Raw genomic sequence first — 21,571 nt, forward strand, 5'->3', positions numbered from 1 at the left:
CGGAAGCCCATCTACTTATGCTTTCCTTGTGTTAGGTTAGGCAAATAGGTCCTCTGAAGATGTCAGTTACAGATGCAGATGAAACATCAGGAGAAAATGCTGCTAGAACATGGCCATACAACACTCCAGAATGGATATTTCCCTCTCATCCAATTTTTGTGCCAAGTTGTAATTTCAATATTCACTGGTGTATGCATATGCCCGTGCAAATTAATCTATTAAAACCAGCGCGTGTGTATATATATATATATATCTCCTTGCAAGATTTATGAAGCTTGTCAAAAACACCATCAAACTACCTGAGAGTTTAAAATAGTGAAAAACACAATTTGAAAAAAAATATTGCTTTATTCAGTAATAAAGAAGAGAAAAGGCAGTTCATGGAACACTTCCCTTTGAACATCAGACAGTATTTTCCGAACTGCAAAGATGGCAGTACATCTATTTAAATTATTGGAGATGAAAGAACAAGTACGTGTAGGGAAAAATCATCACACAGTAGTTCGGATTAACTAGGCAAACATTTTTTTGATCCAGCATAATTTGTTCACATACAAGAACATTCCATATTTTACATAACATCAGCTGGCTCAGAAAATATGTATGCAAACTAGAAAAGACTGCAAGGGCAACCTGTTTAAAAAACATCACACGTCTTTTAAAAAACCCTGTAAGATAGTGCCGTACTTTTGAGCAACAGGATACTGGAGCACATAATAGGGGGAACATTCTAGTTTTAAATGAGTGTTTTGCAAAGGCCCAAGGGCTGGAAGAGTTTTGAAGGGGGGTCATGCTCCTTGCCCTTGCAAATGACTATGCCAGCTCATAGTACTTGCCAGTTTCAGGATCAAAATAACAGTTTAGGCACGGGTCGTATAAGAGAGTGAGAACTTCATCTTCTTCTGCCCCGAAGTCACCTTCTCCTAAAAGGAAATGAAAAGTCCATTAATTTTCATTTGAACTGGGAAAACAGCAGGTGAGGAGATATAATGTTCCGAGATGACTGAAAGATCTCTACATTTTTGCTTTATTCATGGCTGAAGGGACCCATGCCTGTTAAGTAGAAACCATTGTATTCACAGGTTGTTCAAAATCAGAAAGTGAAGAACACAATGGAATGCTTTGAAACAGGAAAAAGTAAGAAGAATCCCTTTGCTAGGTAACATAAAAGATTCATCTAACCCAGAATTTTCTCTTTAAGGGTAACCAAGCGGATGCCCTTGAGAAGACCACAAGCAAGACATTCAACGAATCTTTAGAGCTTGGAGGCAACATATTACAAATAATTAGAGGAACCAATTAACCAGTTATTCTTTGTGCCAGGAAGGCCTGGACACAGCTCTCCTGTGGATAATATAACAACTTGCAAAGCTATGACTTTTTTCAGGAAACGAGCAAAAGTTTTACTCATTATTTATTCTGGTGAATTAGGGCTGGAGGAATGCATTATCCTAATAGTGGAAAGAGGCCAGGGTGGGGTGTGTGTGTTACTGTCAAGTTCTAGCATTTAAATAAGACTCTACAATAATTCAGAATAGTGTGAAATTTCTGGTTGTGTGACTCCTTCTTACAACAGCGATGGTTGTGTTGCATGGCCATACTATGAACTCTATAGATGGAATTAACACTGTTGCCTAAAGTTCAAAATGGTACCTGTGAACCAAAAATCATCTTGCACTATTACAGGCACACTGGTTTTACACAGTTGTCATTGATTTTATGCAAACCCTCACACATTTGTGATTTAATTTTAAAGCTTTATGTAAGGCAACCAAGGAAAGTAATCTATACCACTGCTATTGTCAGGACTTATGATGATTTCATGTATCATACACTGTGGTCATAGGTATCATAAATTGAATAATATGTGGGCAGTGTTCCTTACGTCTTTCACAGCCCCCCCCCCCCCCCCCAAATTAGTCTGTTAATCAAAATGCCTCTTACTCACCCACTGGACCAAGCTTCCCACAAAAACAACATTGAAGTCACTATGTTCCCATAAAAGGTCCATAAATCTGCCTTAATAATTGTAAGCATTCCTAGCAAATGAAAATTTGCAGTATCTGTCTCTACTCAAATAATGACCATCAACATGGTAGAACACATTGTCAAATACAAGGCCCGTGGCCCAAATCTGTTCCTCCACATCGTTTTATGTGGTCCACGAGGCTTTCAATGCCGAGGCAACAGAGTTACATTCATACAGCCTTACAATTACAAATGGCCCTCTGAAGGCTGATGCAGCCCTTGGTGAAAATGAGTTTTGACACCCCATGGTAGAACATAGCAACACCTATCACCCAGTATACATGTACTTCACTTTTAGAGTACATAAGTGAACAGATACATAGGTACAATGAAGTAATGGTGTGCAGAAAAAATAGTAATACAATATCCCCAAAGAAGTATGGCAGGACCTAATTATTATTTAATATGTGTCAGCCCGGTTTTATTGCAATATAAAGAGAATAATATAAATATGTTAATCAATAAAATGAATAAAGTAATATACCAAATAAGGATGAGGATGGCATTTCTTGCTGCTTTTAGAGTTGGGTGGACAAAGCTTAGTGATATGGTGGTGAGAGGACTTGAGATTTTGGTAATTTCTTTGTTCTTACCATTACAACATAGCTGATCCTTGCTCAATATTAGAATGAATCCCTACACAACCTACTGGCCCAACTTCACTTCCTAAAATACCTATGAATGGCACCATGGCCAGGCAGCAGCACAGGATTGTCCTCTGAGAAGGTTTTTCAAAATGCTTGAAATACAAAGCCCATGTTGATGTTAAGAATAAAGCAAGTAGTAACCTACGCCCTTAACAATTTCACAGTAGTTTCTCCTGCCACCATCTTTGGGAGTATTTTTGTTCCCTCATCAACCCAAATGGCCTAAGTAAACTGGGTTAGAATTGCCTGGCTCTCATAATTTGTTTGATAATTTAATCGTTGAATGTGCCTGATGTATATAGCAAATTAGGCTTATCTATCAGATCACTCCTTTTGGTAGCAAGTGTAGATGCTTGCTGACGGTTCACATGAGTGTGGATGAAACAAAAGAAATGCAACAGAAGAGAGCTACTAACATATTTAGGAAACAGAGAGAAATAGATGAAAATTTTAGGGAAACCCTGTTGCCCACCCTCTTAATGATAGCTCACTGAGCATGCTCAGTGGCCACAGGAAGATGAGTGCTTTTGCTGGGAATTATGGAAAGAGATTAATGGTAGAGAAATAAAATGTGGAGAAGGAAATGTCATCCTTCCCCCCAACCTCCGGTGTTTGCGGAGGGAATTATGGAAAACAGATGAATGGTGGAAAAGGAAATGGAATGGAAGACAGCATGACCGGCTGGCACCTTGCTAGAACATGAGCATTCAACACAGCAGTGTATTGTTCTACTTGTTATTTCTGAGAGTAAAATAAACAAGAACATATAGCAGTTTCAGCTCACGGGCAAGATGAGGCTGAGTGCACTGCACCAATATTCACACAAATGAGAGGTGAGATCTGCGTAGTTGCATTCACTATCCCAGTGCCATTTATTTTGCACAGCAGGCTATCTCTCAAAAATAGCTCCTAATGAAATGTGTTGGCAGCAAAGAAGGAAAGGTTAAGAAGTGGTATGTGCATGGCAATTACATGTCCGGCCAGGTCCAATTTTTTTTAATATATATATTTTGAAAGTTTTGGATGGCTAAAAACAGGGCTGGGGAACAGCAAAGGCTTCTTGCAGGGTTCAGGAGGGCCATCCCCATTTTTACTCCTATACAACAAGGGAAGGGAATTTCCAGTTTGGAAAAATGTCCTATCATGGAGGAAAAATGTGTCCAAACACAGAGATACAGGCAGCAGAATCCCCTACAGGCTTGAGGTATCATTAGAACTTTTAAGCAGCACTTCATCAAGGAGGAGTTGCAGTGATCTTTCGGCAGTCCATCGCCCTGATCAGATGCGCCGTTCCACAATCCTCGAGGTTCGAGTGTGTTTTCCTGAAGGTGGGAGCCCGAGACAGCGTGGGGATTCTGTTGGTGTACCGTCCACCCAGCAGTCTCTCTGTCCGAGCTAGCAGAAGTGGTCTCCAATGCGGCCCTTGTCTCCCAACAACTGATAGTTTTGGGAGACTTTAACATTCATGCCGAGACGACATTGACAGGTGCAGCTCAGGATTTTATGGTTGCCATGACAACCATGGGGCTGTCTCAAGTTATATCTGGGCCCACACATCAGGCAGGACACACCTTGGACCTTGTTTTTATTGTGGACGGTGGGACAGTCAGAGTGGAAGAGCAAAACATTCTTCCATTGTCATGGTCTGACCATCATCTGATCTGTTTAAGTATCGCTGTGCCTTCTAACCGCCGCAGGGGTGGTGGACCCATTAAGATGGTCCGCCCCAGGAGACTGATGGATCCGGATGGACTTTTGAGGTCTCTTGGGGATCTTCCTGTCCTGGAGACTGGCGATCCTGTCGATGTCCTGGTTGATCGCTATAATAGTGAGCTATCAAGGGCATTGGACACGATCGCTCCCGAACGTCCCCTCTCACTGCGTAGAGTCGCGTCGACTCCTTGGTTCATCGAAGAGCTGGCTATGATGAAGCGTAGGAGGAGGGGACTAGAGTGCATCTGGAGGAAATCTCAGGACGTGTCCGACCAAGCACGGGCTAAAGCCGCTATTAAGGCTTACTCCGTGGCTCTGCAAGCAGCCAGGAAAGTTTTCACGACTGCCCACATAGCATCTGCAGCCAACAGGCCATCGGAGTTGTTCCGAGTTGTTGGGGAGCTCCTGCGGCCTCCTGAGGCCCAGGGGTTTCCTGATGACTTGGCAACTCGGTGCAGCGATTTCGCGCACCATTTTGCAGGCAAAGTTGCTCAGATACGCCGTGAGTTGGACTCCAGCTTAACTGTGGTCCCAGCGGAGGTAACCGAGGTACCTGTCTGCGCGATCTTATGGGATTCTTTCCGGCTTGTCCTTCCTGATGACGTGGAGGGGATTCTTGGGTCTGTGAGGGCGACCACCTGCGCTCTGGATCCTTGTCCTGCTTGGCTGGTGAAGCTGGCCAAAGATGGGTTGCTGGATTGGTTTGTGGCTATTATAAATGCCTCCCTGGGTCAGGGGTCAGTTCCATCCTGCTTTAAGCAGGCGGTAGTAAAACCATTATTAAAAAAGACCTCGTTAGACCCATCTGTATGTAACAACCACAGGCCAATTTCCAACCTCCCATTTCTGGGCAAGGTTCTGGAGCGGGTGGTTGCTACACAGCTCCAGGAGTTCCTCAATGACACTGATTTTCTGGACCGCTCGCAGTCTGGCTTCAGGCCTGGACACAGCACCGAGACGGCTTTGGTCGCCCTGGTGGATGACCTACGCAGGGAGCTGGACAGGGGGAGTGTGACCCTGCTGGTTCTCTTGGACATCTCAGCGGCTTTCGATACCATCGACCATGGTATCCTTCTGGGGAGGCTCGCCGGGATGGGACTCGGTGGCACAGTTCTGCTGTGGCTTTGGTCCTTCCTGGAGGGCCGTTCCCAGATGGTGAAGCTGGGGGAAACCTGCTCGGACCCCTGGCCATTGACCTGTGGGGTCCCGCAAGGGTCTATTCTATCCCCCATGCTATTTAACATCTACATGAAACCGCTGGGAGAGGTCATCTGGAGTTTTGGAGGGTGTTGCCATCTCTACGCAGATGACTCACAAATCCACTACTCGTTTCCATCTAACTCCAAGGAAGCCCCCCGGATGCTGAACCAGTGCCTGGCCGCTGTGGCAGACTGGATGAGGAGGAACAAGCTGAGGATCAATCCTGACAAGACAGAGGCCCTCCTGGTCAGTCGCTCGTCGGATCGGGGTATTGGGTGGCAACCTGTGCTGGACGGGGTTGCACTCCCCCTGAAGTCACAGGTCCGCAGTTTGGGGGTCCTCCTGGATTCAGCGTTGACGCTTGAGGCTCAGGTGTCGGCGGTGGCCGGGAGGGCTTTTGCACAACTCAAACTTGTGCGCCAACTGCGACCATACCTCGTGAAGTCTGACTTGACCATGGTGGTGCATGCCTTAGTTACCTCTAGACTGGACTACTGTAATGCGCTCTACGTGGGGCTTCCCTTGAAGACGGCTCGGAAATTACAACTGGTCCAACGCTCGGCTGCCAGATTAATAACCGGGGCGAATTACAGGGAGAGATCTACTCCCCTGTTTAAGGAGCTCCACTGGCTACCATTCATTTTTCGATCCCAATTCAAGGTGCAGACCATCATATATAAAGCCCTAAACGGTTTGGGACCCACCTACCTTCGTGACCGTATCTCCTACCATAAACCTGTCCGATCTCTGCGATCGTCAGGGGAGGCCCTCCTGTCGCCGCTGCCTTTATCCCAGACCCGCCTTGTAGGAACAAGGGAGAGGGCCTTTTCTGCTGTGGCCCCCCGTTTGTGGAACTCATTGCCCATTGAAATCAGGCTAGCCCCCACTCTTTCAGACTTTAGGAAAGATCTAAAAACATGGCTCTTCCGATGTGCTTTCGGAGAGTAACTGTTACACGCTTTTTTGTTACGCCCCCCATTATTTATCCTCTAGACTGTCTGCTATCTTTTTTCCCAGTCCCCTGTGGTTTTATTCTTATCCTTTTCTCACCCCGAGTTTTAACTGAGTATTCATGCAGCCCGCCCTGTTATATTGCTTTTTTGATTTTGTGTTGTACTGTATATGATCCTTTATTGTATTGTTGTAATTGTATTATAATATGTTGTTTTTATATTTTGTTATATTGTATTTTTCCCGGGCATGGCCCCATGTAAGCCGCCCAGAGTCCCCATTGGGGAGATGGTGGCGGGGTATAAATAAAGTTCTATTATTATTATTATTATTATTATTATTATTATTATTATTATTATTATTATTTTTGACATTACAATATTTTGGGGACCTTTGGGGGCGTGCTTTTTGGGGCTGTATAAGCTCTGTGGGATGCATTTTTCCAATCATGATTTTTAAAAATACAGTGATGCAACAGGAAATTCCCAGCAGAAAAGCCTGCCAGTATTGATTTAATACCGGAATAATTTATACTTCCAATATCCAATAGACTGCTTCCAGCTATACATGTTCTACATTTTATTTATCTGTGATGACCCATGGGCCTTGTAGTCCTGCTCAGGACATTGTAATCCCTGATGAAGAAGAAAACTTGGGTTTTTTACCTTCCCAGTCAGAACTGGAATCTTCTCAGCCAGATCTTTCCCAGGCAGATCTGGGAACCTTGCACCTGCAAGAAAGTTGTGTCCCAGAAGTATGTCAAACAAACCCAGAGCCCACATCTCCCGTGTTCTTGCGCCGTGAGTTTTGTAAACAACAGAGGGGTTTGGAAGCAGCTTCGCGCAGGAGTGCTAGAATTGCAGCTAAGAATGTAGCCAATTAAGACTGCTTTCCGTGAGAATCTTTAGGGAGTCAAACATCTGGTCCCAGAGTTTAGCTTTCGTTTCTGGTTCCCAGAGAACTGCTTCGGCGAGAAAGTTAGACTCTATATAGGTGTTTTACCCGCGTAGTAACTTCGCGGAGTCAATTCGTCAGCCTCCGGAGCGAGTTGTGTCTGGACAGCGCGCTCCGTTTCAAGCCTCGTTCCTGCTCAAGCCTTGCCCTGCTTCCCAGCCTTCGCTCCAGTTTCCAGCCTTTGTTTACCTACGGACCTTGCTTGTTTTCCAGGACTATACCTTGCCTTGTATCACGGATTTTACCAAGTTATTCCACGGACCTTGTTCTTGTTCCTTGTTACCTTGTTCCACGTTTTAAGCCTTGCTTCAAGTATCAAGTTATTTCCTAGCCTTGCTCAAGTTTATGGACTAAAGGACCTTGTCATCTCCCCTCACTTTGCCTGGCAAAGTGAGTGTTTCGGTTATTGGATTACAACTTTGGAACATAATATTTCATATTGGACATTGCTTTTTTGGACTAATTTTGACCTTTCCTGAAAGGTCTGCTTCTGAACTAACTTTTACATTTATTTTTATTAATCTTATATATTTCCTTAATAAAGATATTAGATAGAATCTGGCCTCTGTGTATGGTTATTGGTGCCCTGTAGCCTGGGTCGTGACAGTTTGACTCCGCCACCCTAAGCACCAATTAACCTCGGCCAGAATGTCTACCGGAACCGTACCTGGGCCGAGCGGCCAGCCGATTACCTACACCATCGACAAGGATGAGGTGGATCGAATCCGTGATAAGCTCAATGCCCAGGATGGAGAAATAAAAGGTTTGAAGGAACGCGGAATCCGTCTACCGGCCATGGCGTTGCCAACCAAGTTTACTGGAGAAGCTTCTAAGGTTCATGTTTTCCGTCGCCAATGCCAAGCTTATCTAGAGGCCCGTGCTGCCGAATTTCCCCAAGAAGACATCAAGGTGGCATGGGTTTACAGTCTTCTAGACGGGCCAGCGGCCAACTGGGCGACGGCACTGTTCGACCAAGCCTCTCCACACCTAAGATCCGCGCAACGCTTCTTGGACCACCTTAAAGAGACTTGGGGAATCGAGGACAATTTGGAGGCAGCCGGTCACAAACTCCGTCGCCTCTTCCAAGGAGACAGACCTATGTCTCAGTACATAGCCGAGTTCCGAGTGCTGGCCCACAACACCGGCTGGAATGATGTAGCCCTCAGAGGACAATTCCGGGAGGGTCTCAACATCGAAATGCTGGAGGAAATCTCCAAGGTGGATCCTCCCCAGACCCTCGAAGCACTCATTGATCAATGTTTACGGGCTGAAGTCATGATTGCCAACAGGAAACAGTGGGTTCGAGGCCAGAGCGGTAGAGCTGGGGCAAAACCCCCCGCTCCCGCCAGCGTTCAGCCACGTCCAGTGTGGAGACCCCCACCACCAACCCCATACCCCAGAGGAAGCGAGGAGGTGCCGATGCAGTTGGGCAACGTGCGTCCCAGATTAGATGCCGCCGAGAAGGCCCGTCGTCAACGCTTAAACCTCTGTTGGTACTGCGGGAACGGGGGCCACTTCGCCAGAGAGTGCCCAGCCAAAGGGAAGCCCGCCGCCCGTCTTGCGGCGGCGTCCTCCACGGAGACGAAGGCGTCTGAGCCGGCTGGCACACAGCCGGCGGGGGAAGCCAACGACCGGGCGTAGAGAGGCTCGCCAACCCGGTCAAAAAACCCGTTCAAGAGCCGCCAACCGGGGTCCTGTTCCTTCTCGTGGTCACCTTATGGTCAGCAAAAAGGGGACCCGTCATGATCCACGCCATGATAGACTCCGGAGCCACCAACAATTTCATTGATAGAGAGTATGCCGACTCTCTGGGATTACAATATCATGATTTCAAGAATGCCCGTGTGGTGCAAGCCATAGACGGCCGCCCCCTCAAGACGGGCCCCGTAAGTCAGTGGTCGGAACCCACCAGGATGTGGATAAGGGAACATATGGAAGAGATTTCCTTCTTTGTTACCGAGGTTCCCCATTTCCCTGTGATTTTGGGAATTCCATGGCTGACTCTCCACGACCCAAGCATCTCCTGGTCCAACAGAGAACTGCAGTTTGCTTCACAGTACTGCCAAAACCATTGCCTTGTAGCCAAGGTCTGCCATGCCACAGACACCGAGCCCATCATCACCCTGCCCAAGAAGTACTCCGAGTATTGGGATGTATTCAATGAAAAAGAAGCCGAGAAATTACCCCCACATAGACCTTATGACTGTGCCATTGACCTGGTGGAGGGGGCCCCGATCCCGCGAGGGCACCTATACTCCCTGACTGAACCAGAGCAAGAAGCTCTCAGGGAATTCATAGAGACAAACCTTCGTAAGGGATTCATTAGACCCTCTCAATCCCCAGCCGCCTCCCCAGTGATGTTTGTGAAGAAGAAGTCAGGGGAACTACGCTTGGTGGTGGACTACAGAGCATTGAACAATATCACCAAGCGGAACAGCTATCCCCTGCCCTTAATCTCGGATCTACTGGATCGGCTTCGAGGAGCCAAGGTTTACACCAAGCTGGATCTTCGGGGGGCTTACAACTTAGTTCGCATCAGAGAAGGGGACGAGTGGAAGACCGCCTTCCAGACCAAATTCGGATTATTCGAGTCCCGAGTTATGAATTATGGATTATGCGGAGCTCCCGCAACGTTCCAGCATTTTGTCAATGACATTTTTCAGGACTATCTAGATAGGTTCTTGATAATCTACCTGGACGATTTTTTGGTGTTTTCTAGATCACAATCAGAACATGAGAACCACGTCAAAATGGTGTTACAACGATTGCGGGATCATGGACTTTATGCCAAGTTGGAAAAATGCGCTTTTGATCTACAAGAGGTAGATTTCCTTGGTTACCGTATCTCGCCTCTAGGGCTCTCCATGGATCCAGCCAAGGTTTCAGCAGTATTGGAATGGCGGGCGCCAACTAACAAGAAAGAGGTGCAGCGTTTCTTGGGGTTCGCGAACTATTACCGCAAGTTCATTCCAGATTTTGCCCGCTGGTCTGACCCAATCACTAGCTGCATCCGTGGAAAACAGCCCTTCCGCTGGACTGATCAAGCAGAGAAAGGGTTCCAGCAACTAAAGAAATTATTCACGTCCCAGCCAATTCTACAGCACCCAGATCCTGGAACCCCTTTTGTTGTGCAAGCGGACGCCTCTGATGTGGCAATTGGGGCTGTACTCTTACAACCGGTGGGAGACCACCTTCATCCCTGTGCCTTTTACTCCCGTCAACTAACCACACCAGAGAGAAATTACACCATTTGGGAAAAGGAACTACTGGCCATAAAGGCAGCCTTTGAAACTTGGAGACATTGGCTAGAAGGGGCCAAATTTCCCATTGAAGTCCACACTGATCATCGAAATCTAGAACATCTAAGAACTGCCCGCAAACTAAATCAGAGGCAGCAACGTTGGGCTTTGTTCTTTGAACGTTTTAACTTCCAGATTCATTATGTGACCCCAGCCCAAACCAAGCAAGCAGACGCCCTGTCACGTAAACCGGAATACGCTGCAGGACGCAAGGAGACCTTTGAATCCCAATTACTACAACCCGAGAACTTTGCCACGCTCACAGTGGGGAACACCAAATCCACTCCCATTGGTTCAACTTCCTCTACTCCAGGACCCATCTGTGCTCAAGAAATCAGGGCTAGTCAGCAAGCAGATGCCTGGGCGCAGGACCAACTTCGTCAAGGTCTGCATTTTCCCTTTTCGCTTAAAGATGGACTGCTATGCTATAGAAATCATGTTTATATCCCACCCGGACCGGGCAGGGAGAAAGCGCTTCGTCTGTGTCATGACTGCAAACCAGCAGGGCATTTCGGACTATTTAAAACCATGCATCTGATCCTAAGGGATTTTTGGTGGCCCAAGATCCGCAAAGATGTGGAAAAATATGTCAACACCTGCCCAGTATGCCAGCGCTCCAAGATAAGAAGGGAGAAGCCCTCAGGGCTTCTGCATCCCCTTCCTACCCCATCTCGGCCATGGGAAATAATTTCTGCGGATTTCATCACTGACCTACCACCTTCCTGTGGATTCACCACGATCCTAGTGGTGGTGGACCTTTTCACCAAGTTAGCCCATTTCATTCCCTGTGAAGGTCTTCCCACGGCCAAAGAGACTGCAGATCTATTCCTTCAACATGTTTTCAGACTACATGGATTGCCCAAGAGTTTAGTCACAGACCGTGGATCTCAATTCACCTCTCGTTTTTGGAAGGCACTACAAAAACTATTGGGCATAGACTCTCGCTTATCTTCAGCTCATCATCCCCAAACAGATGGGCAAACGGAGCGCACCAATGCCACTTTGGAGCAGTATCTTCGCTGTTATGTAAACTACCAACAGGACAATTGGGCTTCTCTGTTACCACTGTCAGAGTTTGCCTACAACAATGGAGTTCAAGCTTCTACAAAAGAAACGCCGTTCTTTGCAAACTACGGCTTCCATCCACGTTTCTTTCCCCCTGTCATTGAAACTTCAGAAGTTCCCGCAGCAGAGGATTGGCTGCAGGAACTCACAGCGGTACAACAACTTTTGCTCCAGCAACTAGACCAAGCCAAGGAGGACTATAAACGCCACGCTGACAAACATCGCCAGCCGGGCCCCGAAATCAAGGTAGGAGATCGGGTTTTTCTGTCCACTCGCTTTCTGCCCTCCCACCGCCCTTGCCGGAAGTTAGATGCCCGTTTCATTGGCCCCTATCCAGTGGTGGCGCAATTAAACCCCGTGACTTTCAAACTCCAACTTCCGCGTTCAATGCGCATCCACCCAGTGTTTCACCGTTCCCTGCTCCTTCCGGCGGATGGTGTGCATCCTGATACAGACCAACCGGCCCCCCCTCCTGTTTTGATGAATGGGGAGGAGGAGTTCGAGGTTGAGGACATTTTGGATTCTCGCTTTCACCGCCGCCGCCTACAATATCTCATTGACTGGGTGGGTTTTGGCCCTGAGGAACGCTCTTGGGAAGACGCCTCCACAGTCCATGCTCCTGATCTAACCCGTCGCTTTCATCAGACCTATCCCGCCAAGCCGCGACCTCGCGCCTCGGGGAGAGGGCCCCAGTTTGGGAGGGGCCTTGAGGAGGGGGATAGTGTGATGACCCATGGGCCTTGTAGTCCTGCTCAGGACATTGTAATCCCTGATGAAGAAGAAAACTTGGGTTTTTTACCTTCCCAGTCAGAACTGGAATCTTCTCAGCCAGATCTTTCCCAGGCAGATCTGGGAACCTTGCACCTGCAAGAAAGTTGTGTCCCAGAAGTATGTCAAACAAACCCAGAGCCCACATCTCCCGTGTTCTTGCGCCGTGAGTTTTGTAAACAACAGAGGGGTTTGGAAGCAGCTTCGCGCAGGAGTGCTAGAATTGCAGCTAAGAATGTAGCCAATTAAGACTGCTTTCCGTGAGAATCTTTAGGGAGTCAAACATCTGGTCCCAGAGTTTAGCTTTCGTTTCTGGTTCCCAGAGAACTGCTTCGGCGAGAAAGTTAGACTCTATATAGGTGTTTTACCCGCGTAGTAACTTCGCGGAGTCAATTCGTCAGCCTCCGGAGCGAGTTGTGTCTGGACAGCGCGCTCCGTTTCAAGCCTCGTTCCTGCTCAAGCCTTGCCCTGCTTCCCAGCCTTCGCTCCAGTTTCCAGCCTTTGTTTACCTACGGACCTTGCTTGTTTTCCAGGACTATACCTTGCCTTGTATCACGGATTTTACCAAGTTATTCCACGGACCTTGTTCTTGTTCCTTGTTACCTTGTTCCACGTTTTAAGCCTTGCTTCAAGTATCAAGTTATTTCCTAGCCTTGCTCAAGTTTATGGACTAAAGGACCTTGTCATCTCCCCTCACTTTGCCTGGCAAAGTGAGTGTTTCGGTTATTGGATTACAACTTTGGAACATAATATTTCATATTGGACATTGCTTTTTTGGACTAATTTTGACCTTTCCTGAAAGGTCTGCTTCTGAACTAACTTTTACATTTATTTTTATTAATCTTATATATTTCCTTAATAAAGATATTAGATAGAATCTGGCCTCTGTGTATGGTTATTGGTGCCCTGTAGCCTGGGTCGTGACATTATCAAACCGGAATAACCAAACTCTTCTTGGGAGGAGCAGTCAAGACAGCTGTAAATTATAAAACAAAAATTCAAGAAGTGGAATTCTTCATGTACAAATCAATTCTTCAATTTTCTTCCACCATTTAGCAATTGCTAAATTACATTATAGGTCTTTAACCAGTGCAAAAACATCCCTGACGTTTTTCCCCTGACATTACGTCCAGTCGTAACCGACTCTGGGGGTTGGTGCTCATCTCCATTTCTAAGCCGAAGAGCCGGCATTGTCCGTAGATACCTCCAAGGTCATGTGGCCGGCATGACTGCATGGAGCGCCGTTACCTTCCCGCCGGAGCGGTACCTATTGATCTACTTACATTTGCATGTTTTCGAACTGCTAGGTTGGCAGGAGCTGGGGCTAACAGCAGGCGCTCATTCCGCTCCCGGGATTTGAACCTGGCACCTTTCGGTCCGCAAGTTCAGTAGCTCAGCGCTTTAACACACTACGCCACTACCAGGGCCCCCGGATGATCTAAGAACTCTAACTCAATTAAGTTGTTGGGTGAGCCAGCTCCACACTGGCCATCCTTAATACTTCTTATGAACATTTGGACTGTTTGAAATCTGATGACAGCTTGGGAAGTGTGCAAGAGGAAACTTCTTGAAATTGTGGGGGATTCCCTGTGCTTGGTCCATTATCAGGAAGAGTATTGAAAAATGGTTGATAGTGCATTCAGAGAAGGGTTTCATTCTTCTGCTTTATTTACAATTTGAAACCAATCTGTCCAGCAGTGGCAGCAAGAGTTGAATGCTAGAAATGGAAAAAAAATGTCCTCTCACTGAAACTCCCAGTATATGTAAAAATGTTCTGTGCAGCTCTTTGGATCCAAGTATCCATGCATGTATGTATGAGGACCACCACATCTGCCTGCACCATATATACATAATCAGATTGAAACACAGAGCTCATCAAATGTACCCAAGTGATAACATGGGTACATTAGTGGGAAAAAACGCAAGATATTTGGCTTGTGAAAGAAGAGCCAAAAACTATTGTGTGAAGACAGGCATTTTGCATCACCTGTCTGTCCCCAAGCACAGTCAAGAGGATGTTTCAGATGACTTCTCTGCATTGTTTGTTTTTAGCATCAGTGTTTAAATGTATACAGTACTGATCTCCCTAAACAACAATCTGATTTAGCTATTATAGCTGTCAAGGATGGGTTAGTTCTTCATAACATTGGGAAATCTGTTTTTTAAATGATCTGAATAGTGAGCAGCACTACCTCTTTTGACAGCAAAACTCATATTAGTTTATTCATTAGGTAATGAAACATTACATTTTCTTTAATTAGAGGTCCCTGTCTGTTCTGTCTGAACTTGCAGCATGCTGCATAACATGATCTGTCAAAAAAAAGAACACTTTTAAAAACATATTATAAACTTTCTGCCTTTGCTACCTATTTTCAGATGATGAAGGTGACAGAGGTTCGGCACTCTTCTCGATCTTATGACATAATCCATATAAACAAGGACAGTGGACTGAGAAGAGGTCACTAGGGAACTTCGAATTCTGGCTATCAGCTTCCAGCATTTTCTGTGACTATTCCATTTTAAAGCTGTGGCACAATGCAATGAGCTATGATACTATTTCACAAAAAGTCTTTCTGATACAGCTAGAAAAAAGTAAGGTAGGTGATGGATAATAATGTGAGAGCAAATAATAATTCTCAGTTGAATGCAACTGCATTCCACATTTCATTGTAAGTGTTTACCTCTTTCTCAGAATGACAGTACAAAGTAACTGCATTGTATGCTCTGCTGGCTCAAAGTAATGGACTGTTATGTCAACAGCAGTGGCTTCACAATGTTCAGGATGTATTTACAGCTGAGATCACACAAGCTACAGGTTATGCTACATGGAGCAGTGCTGCTCAAAGTGGTGGTCCATGGGTCAGCTGCTGGCCTCTGGAGAGTTTCCAGGAAAGAAAGAAACAATTGTAGCCAATGGGCACAAATATGATATCAATTTTTGACAATAAAAAAACCCAACGTGCCACTCTCCCACAGTAGTTTTAGAAGCTGCTGACTGAATACAGATACCCTGCATTACATGTTTCTAGTGTACCTTTTCTATTCAATAAAGGTCTTTATACTTTAATCCCCAAATATATTTTTAAATCATTAACAGTACCCCCAAATGGGATTAAATCAGTGGTGATCTTTTGAAACAAGCTTTGCCATAAAAGACTGGAAGCTAAGGTGCTTTGATTATGTTGGATGACACCACTGAACATTTATAAGCTCTAGGTAGACAGCACTACCATCTTAACTGCACACTCACATTTTTCCAAGTCTACATCACTGCATTCAACCTTTACCTAAGGCCTTTCCTGAAACCTTTTCTAATGGTTAGAGCTCAAGGAGCTAAAGGAGGACTCCTGAGCACCAACAGTCTGATGCCATTTAGTACTTAGCAGGCAACACATTGCCTGAAATATTGAGGTGCCAAAATCAATTGAGAAGGAACCCCTGTAGACCCCAGCACTTATTAGTGTAAGTTAACATGACCAATTGTCATGTTCAGAAATTGTAGCGTAAAACAGTTGGAAAGCAGAAACTGTCTGAATGTAGAAACCACATGGATTAGATACCATCAAAAAATTGCTACAGCTCAGGAAGCAATACAAACTTATACATATCAACTCAGAAGGAAGATGTACTGAGGTCAATGCAATTTATTCTCAGGGAGGCAGGTAGAACAAGTGTGGACAACCGGGGGGAGGGGGAAATCCCTTCTGCCCCTTTCTGTAGGGTGTCCTCCCTCCCCTACATGGAACACCCAATTACCTTCATGTTCCTCGACACTCCTTTTCAAAAAGGTTGACTAGAGGTGACACTATGTTACTTCCTTTCACAATTTTGAGAGGGATTACAGAAAATGATGTTGGTATTTAGGATACTGGGATTGTGGGGAGGTAATAATAATAAGCCGTTATTTATATACTGCTCCATCTCCTCGAGAGGACTCAGGGCGGTTTTCAACATGTGTGCAAAAACAGTCAATAGTCAAAACATCATACAGCAGCAGGAACATAACAAACATAATAAAACAACATCATAAGACAACAGTAAAAACAGTTCAATTAAAATGGACCCAGTTACAGTTCCGATCAATATATTCCATCAAGGAGTCAAATACTAGTAATCAGGGTGCGAGGTAGACATAGTCAATTATAAGGGATAGATAAAGACTTGTACATCAGCATATCATAGTATCCTGTTTTGTCTTTCAAGAACAGCCTTAAAATACTGTGGTAAGTAAATGAAAGCTGCTTTACTTCAGCAAAACATAAAGAACAGCACACTCAGTGGTATAATGCAAAAGAAAGCAAAGTAGTCTTAGGGCAAACACAGTTCTTAAGTCTCTGATAAATTCACAAACCAAGTAGCAGTCTTACTTCAGACAAAGAAACAGCAATAAATCCTTAGGAGCAGTTTCCCAGATGCAGAATCGAAGCAGGCACAAGAGGAGCGAAGGCTTAGGCATTACAGTCAGTTTGTTACCAGCAAAAGCTGACTGCACCTGCTTCTGATTTATAGCCCTGAATTCCCCCACAGCTGCTAGGGCAGTTCCCAATTACTCAACTGCACGATGTCTCTGCTCTGTTTCCTTTCGCCTTTCCTGAAATGTGGGTACTTGCAAAATCACCTGATTCCAACTGCCCCTCTGACTCATTAACACTTTCCTGCTCCCCTTCCTCTTCAGAAGAAGGGGAATCCCTAACACTTAGGGCCAAGGGGTGAATAGTATGCAGAGCAGGGTCAGCATGTTAAATAACCAAACTAATCTTGCTCAAAGACCTGCAGGAACCACCAGGTTTTCAGTTTCTTGCAGAAAGCGGGCAATGTAGGGGCTTGCCTGATCTCTCTAGGGAGGGCGTTCCAAAGCCGGGGGGGGGGGGCACTGAGAAGGCCCACTCCCTCGTCCTCACCAGTCATGCTTGGAATGCTGGTGGGAGTGAGAGGAGGGCCTCCCTGGCAGATCTTAAGGCCCGCGCCGGTAGGTAGTGGGGGTATTTTGCTATATTTTCTCATGTTTGGGAGATTTTTTGCACAGTTCCCTACAAATTGTATTTTTTTAAAAAGAGATCAGGGAAATAGTAGAAGATTTCAGGGCCTGCAGAAATGGTGCCTGAGTGCTGAATACATCCTGCAGGCCACACTCTGTCCATCTCTGAAGCAGAAGATTGCATCTATAGGAGTTGTCCAGGTCCACTGTGTGCTTCTGGATGCTACAAGCAACTAGAAAGAGTATCACCATCATTCTCTGCTTATTAGTGCCCAGTGGTGTTGGGCTGCCTGCTGTTCTGATCTGGGAAGGTAATTCTTAGGCAAGAAAGAAAACAAAAGAAATATGATAGTCACAAAAGGGAGGGCTTTTCAGGGGGAAAAAACCCCCAAAAGGCAGCACATTTTTTTATCCATCACATCTGTTCAAACCGACACTTATTCCTCAGTTTGAGAACAAACATTTCACCAACTGAAAGACTTCTAAAATGGAAAAAGTGAGCCTTTCTTGCATTTGCTATGAGTTATGTTCCACATAAAGGATATCACAGAGATCTTTTATTAGCATGAGCAACAAAATTGATTTTTTTTGTTCTTGTTATAGGATGTCATTAGAGATGCATATAAAAGTTGACAAGGGTATTCTGGGCCAGTAGTAAATAACCACAGGTTTTCTTGGCTGATAACTTGATTTTGTTATCGCCACGTCTTTGAGTGTCTGTGATTTAGGAGGCATCAACCTCCCTATGCTGGCAGCTGATTTTTGTTTTGCAGTTTCCACTGCAGCTGTAATTCATATAATGGTATGAAATGTCTTTTATTTATGGTGCTATATGGCTTGATCCTATCAACCTCTGCATCATAGAATTAGCTCACATGGTTCAAAGGGCAAGATCCAGGAGTAGTTTGCTCAGAGTAAACTCATTGAGATCAATGGGACTTAAGATACTCATGGTATGAATAAATGAAGTATCATTGATTTTAATGGTTCTAGCAAGGACTTTACTATGGGTTGGATGCAGGTAGGATATAATCAGAGTAATTTGGGGTGGGCAACTATGTGTGTGGAGGGGGGGGGGAGAAATTAGTTCCTCCAGGACCCTTCACTTTTACAGTCCTATCACTATAAAATGATAGAATCCATTCTTTTTGGTCCTCAAATGACCAATAGTGTTCTCCAAATCCCTAGAAAGTGCTATTGTCTATTTATTTCTGCATTTAGGAGTACAATGCTAAAAATTTCTCTTAGCAATATAATGTGCTATTATAATGTGCTATTAGGTCAAAGTAAATTTCCTGTTCAGTAGATCTAGCTTAGTGCTTCTTATATAGTAATAATAATAATAATACTTAACGAAATCCAGCATATCTATCTTGTTTGCTGTGTCATAGTAAAATAATAATAAAACTTTATTTATATGTCGCCATTTCTCTCCGGGGGACTCAAGGTGGCTTCAGTAAGTAGTCCACAGCTAGTTGAGTACAATATTTTAATCAATACCAGATGTTATCAAGGATTTACATCATGAAGATGAAATAAAGATTTGTAAGATGAAGTTAAGGTACATTGTATTTTTCACAATCCAAGACCATCCGAATGTTTGCAAAGAAATGGAAAAATATAAAAGACATACAAACTAATGGACCACAAACAAGCTTAATTTCTTCATAGATATGTTTCTTAGTACACTAATCTTTGTATATTTCCTAACATTTTGAATTCAACTGCCAATTACACGAAATGGCGAGGAGTTCTATAGGACAGTTCAACACTGCATACTCTCTCTTCTTTTTTATGTCAGATGTTTTTCATACAAAATAATTTACAATGAAATTCTCTAAAAGAGAAAACGTAAAGAGAAAAACATAACGATAATTCTGATGCAGATGGCCCAAACCATCTTTAGATCGATCATCATTCTGAAGACAAGTTACATTACAATCCCAGTGGTTTTGAAGGTTCAGTTATTGAGCTGTGAGATTTTTAGGGAAACTACAGCATGGCTTAAGTTAAAAATAGGATTTTTTGAGGGTGATAGTAAGAAATGTATATTTAATGTGTCTTTAACTTGAGGATTACTATTCCATTCCCTTTGGCATGTTTAGAGTCCTTAACATAAAGTATTGTCAGATTCCTCAAAGCAAGGCCTTCTCTTGACAGCTAGTCTGCTGTCACAAGTGATTACAAATTTACACGGCCATGAAAAGATTCCCAATTCAAGGATCACCAACTGTATTAGAGAATGAATCACCAAGATGGCTTCAATCCTGAAAGCAGAGTAGCCAAAATACACAACCAAGATATATGGGGTCGTCACATTTAGATCTTTCTATAGGTCAGAGAAGAATAATAGAAGTGTACTGGGCGAGATGAAAATAGGAAAGACAGAATAAAGGGAAGTTGAAAAATTACTTAAATTTTTTTCTTTCATTATCAGTAAATGGTAAGAAAGTAATTAATTACTGTTACTAATTAAGTATGGCCCTCCATACTTCCTGGTTTACTATTGAGCTAAGGGGACCCCAATTTGAGTTGGGACTCACAGTTTAAGAAGCAGTGCTCTTGTGTGAATCTGTAATCTACTTCTGTTGGAAGTTGATCATAAAGGCATGATGAGAACCTAGATATTCTAGAGATAGCACTTCTTAGGCATTTGTAAATCCTCCAGTATGATTCTAGAATTGCAGTGGAGAACCCATATTCCTGAAGAAGTGTTCTCAAAGATGAAAAAAGGATGGATTTCTTATGCATGTTTTTCCACTTTCATTTGGGGCCATGCGCACCTAACTTTAGCAAATGGGGAGTGCCTACTGGCACCTCATTCCCTCAATTATTGTTGTTTCTTGCTGTCTATGGGAGGGTGACTTTCTTCTCAGTTAGTACTGGAACTGGACTCAGGAAGCCTGTGCAGCGGAGGCAGGATTGGCATAATATGATTCAGATGCTTAACCCATATCGCTTCACCTTATGGACTGCTACATTTTGTGGCAACTGAACTTTTTTAAATGCACACCTTGTGAAGTACATAATCTAATTTGGATATATCACATAATAATACCATTTTATCCCATCCTATCCATTTTTGCCTTGCAAACAGATTAGAGAATTGGGTTCATAAGCCTTGTTCACACACACTCCATATTCATTAACTGAAAACTGTCAGCAAAGGGGAGGGGTAATATAGAAATAAAGCCCCCACTATCATCATAATTCTCCATTCTACTTTCATTATAAATGTATAGCATGCTCTAAGCTCAGAGGTGCGTAAACAGGTTATGCTATATATGCTCTCTTCCAAGTGTACACAATACTGGTGCAAGATATTTTGCAGAACTTTAAGTACACACTTTTTAATGATTTGTTGCGTGGGGATGGGCAACTCAACTCCCACTTTGATGACCACAAATGACACAGGCACAGGGTTGGAGAAAAACTGGCCACAACTTGTTTACTGATTATAGGAACAGAAGGGGTTGGCCGCCATGCATTACCAAAACCTTGCCAGGGTGCAACCAGGTCAATACCGGGCCAGCGTTACTCCCGCATCCCTGGCAACCACTGGACACTCCTCCCACCATCTGGTGGGGGCGGGGGAGGCAAACCAGATCCAGGGCCCATGCCAAACATTAACCAAGTTGTGACAAAACAAAACAAAAAACGTGATACTACAAACCAAGACATGCAGGGAGGGAGGGATGGGACAAAGAAAGCAGGCTCAGTGCCTTCACTGGCCCAGGAGCAGCCTTAAGAAGGCTGCCCTGGCCGATCAGCAGCGGGTCCCGGCCTCTGGTGGCGGGTAGGCCAGCTGACATCCGTGGTGGGAACCTTTCCCGCCAAGCAAAGGGCTCATGGGAAAGAGAAGCCCCCTGCAGGCGCCATTAGCCGCATGGAGGCGCCCACCCCTGCAATGGCCATGCCAGGTAGGTTAGGCACTGCATCTCTCAAAACATATTGAAATCTGCTCAGTT

General features: G+C 44.7%; 1 protein-coding gene across 15 annotated transcripts in view; it reads right to left on the reverse strand.

Moving 5' to 3' along the window:
* Window positions 1-328: 328 nt before the first annotated feature.
* Window positions 329-21,571, reverse strand: part of cfap20dc (CFAP20 domain containing) — a 294,908-nt gene continuing 273,665 nt past the window's right edge. For all 15 annotated transcript variants that reach the window (XM_062969646.1, XM_008105414.3, XM_008105415.3 and 12 more), the window contains one exon: window positions 329-923. In XM_062969646.1, the coding sequence (XP_062825716.1) occupies window positions 814-923 (110 nt within the window). In that variant the 3' untranslated portion in view covers window positions 329-813. The remainder of the gene's footprint in view (window positions 924-21,571) is intronic.

The sequence above is a fragment of the Anolis carolinensis genome, chromosome 2, assembly GCF_035594765.1.
Source record: "Anolis carolinensis isolate JA03-04 chromosome 2, rAnoCar3.1.pri, whole genome shotgun sequence".
NCBI classification, from domain to species: Eukaryota; Metazoa; Chordata; class Lepidosauria; order Squamata; family Dactyloidae; genus Anolis; species Anolis carolinensis.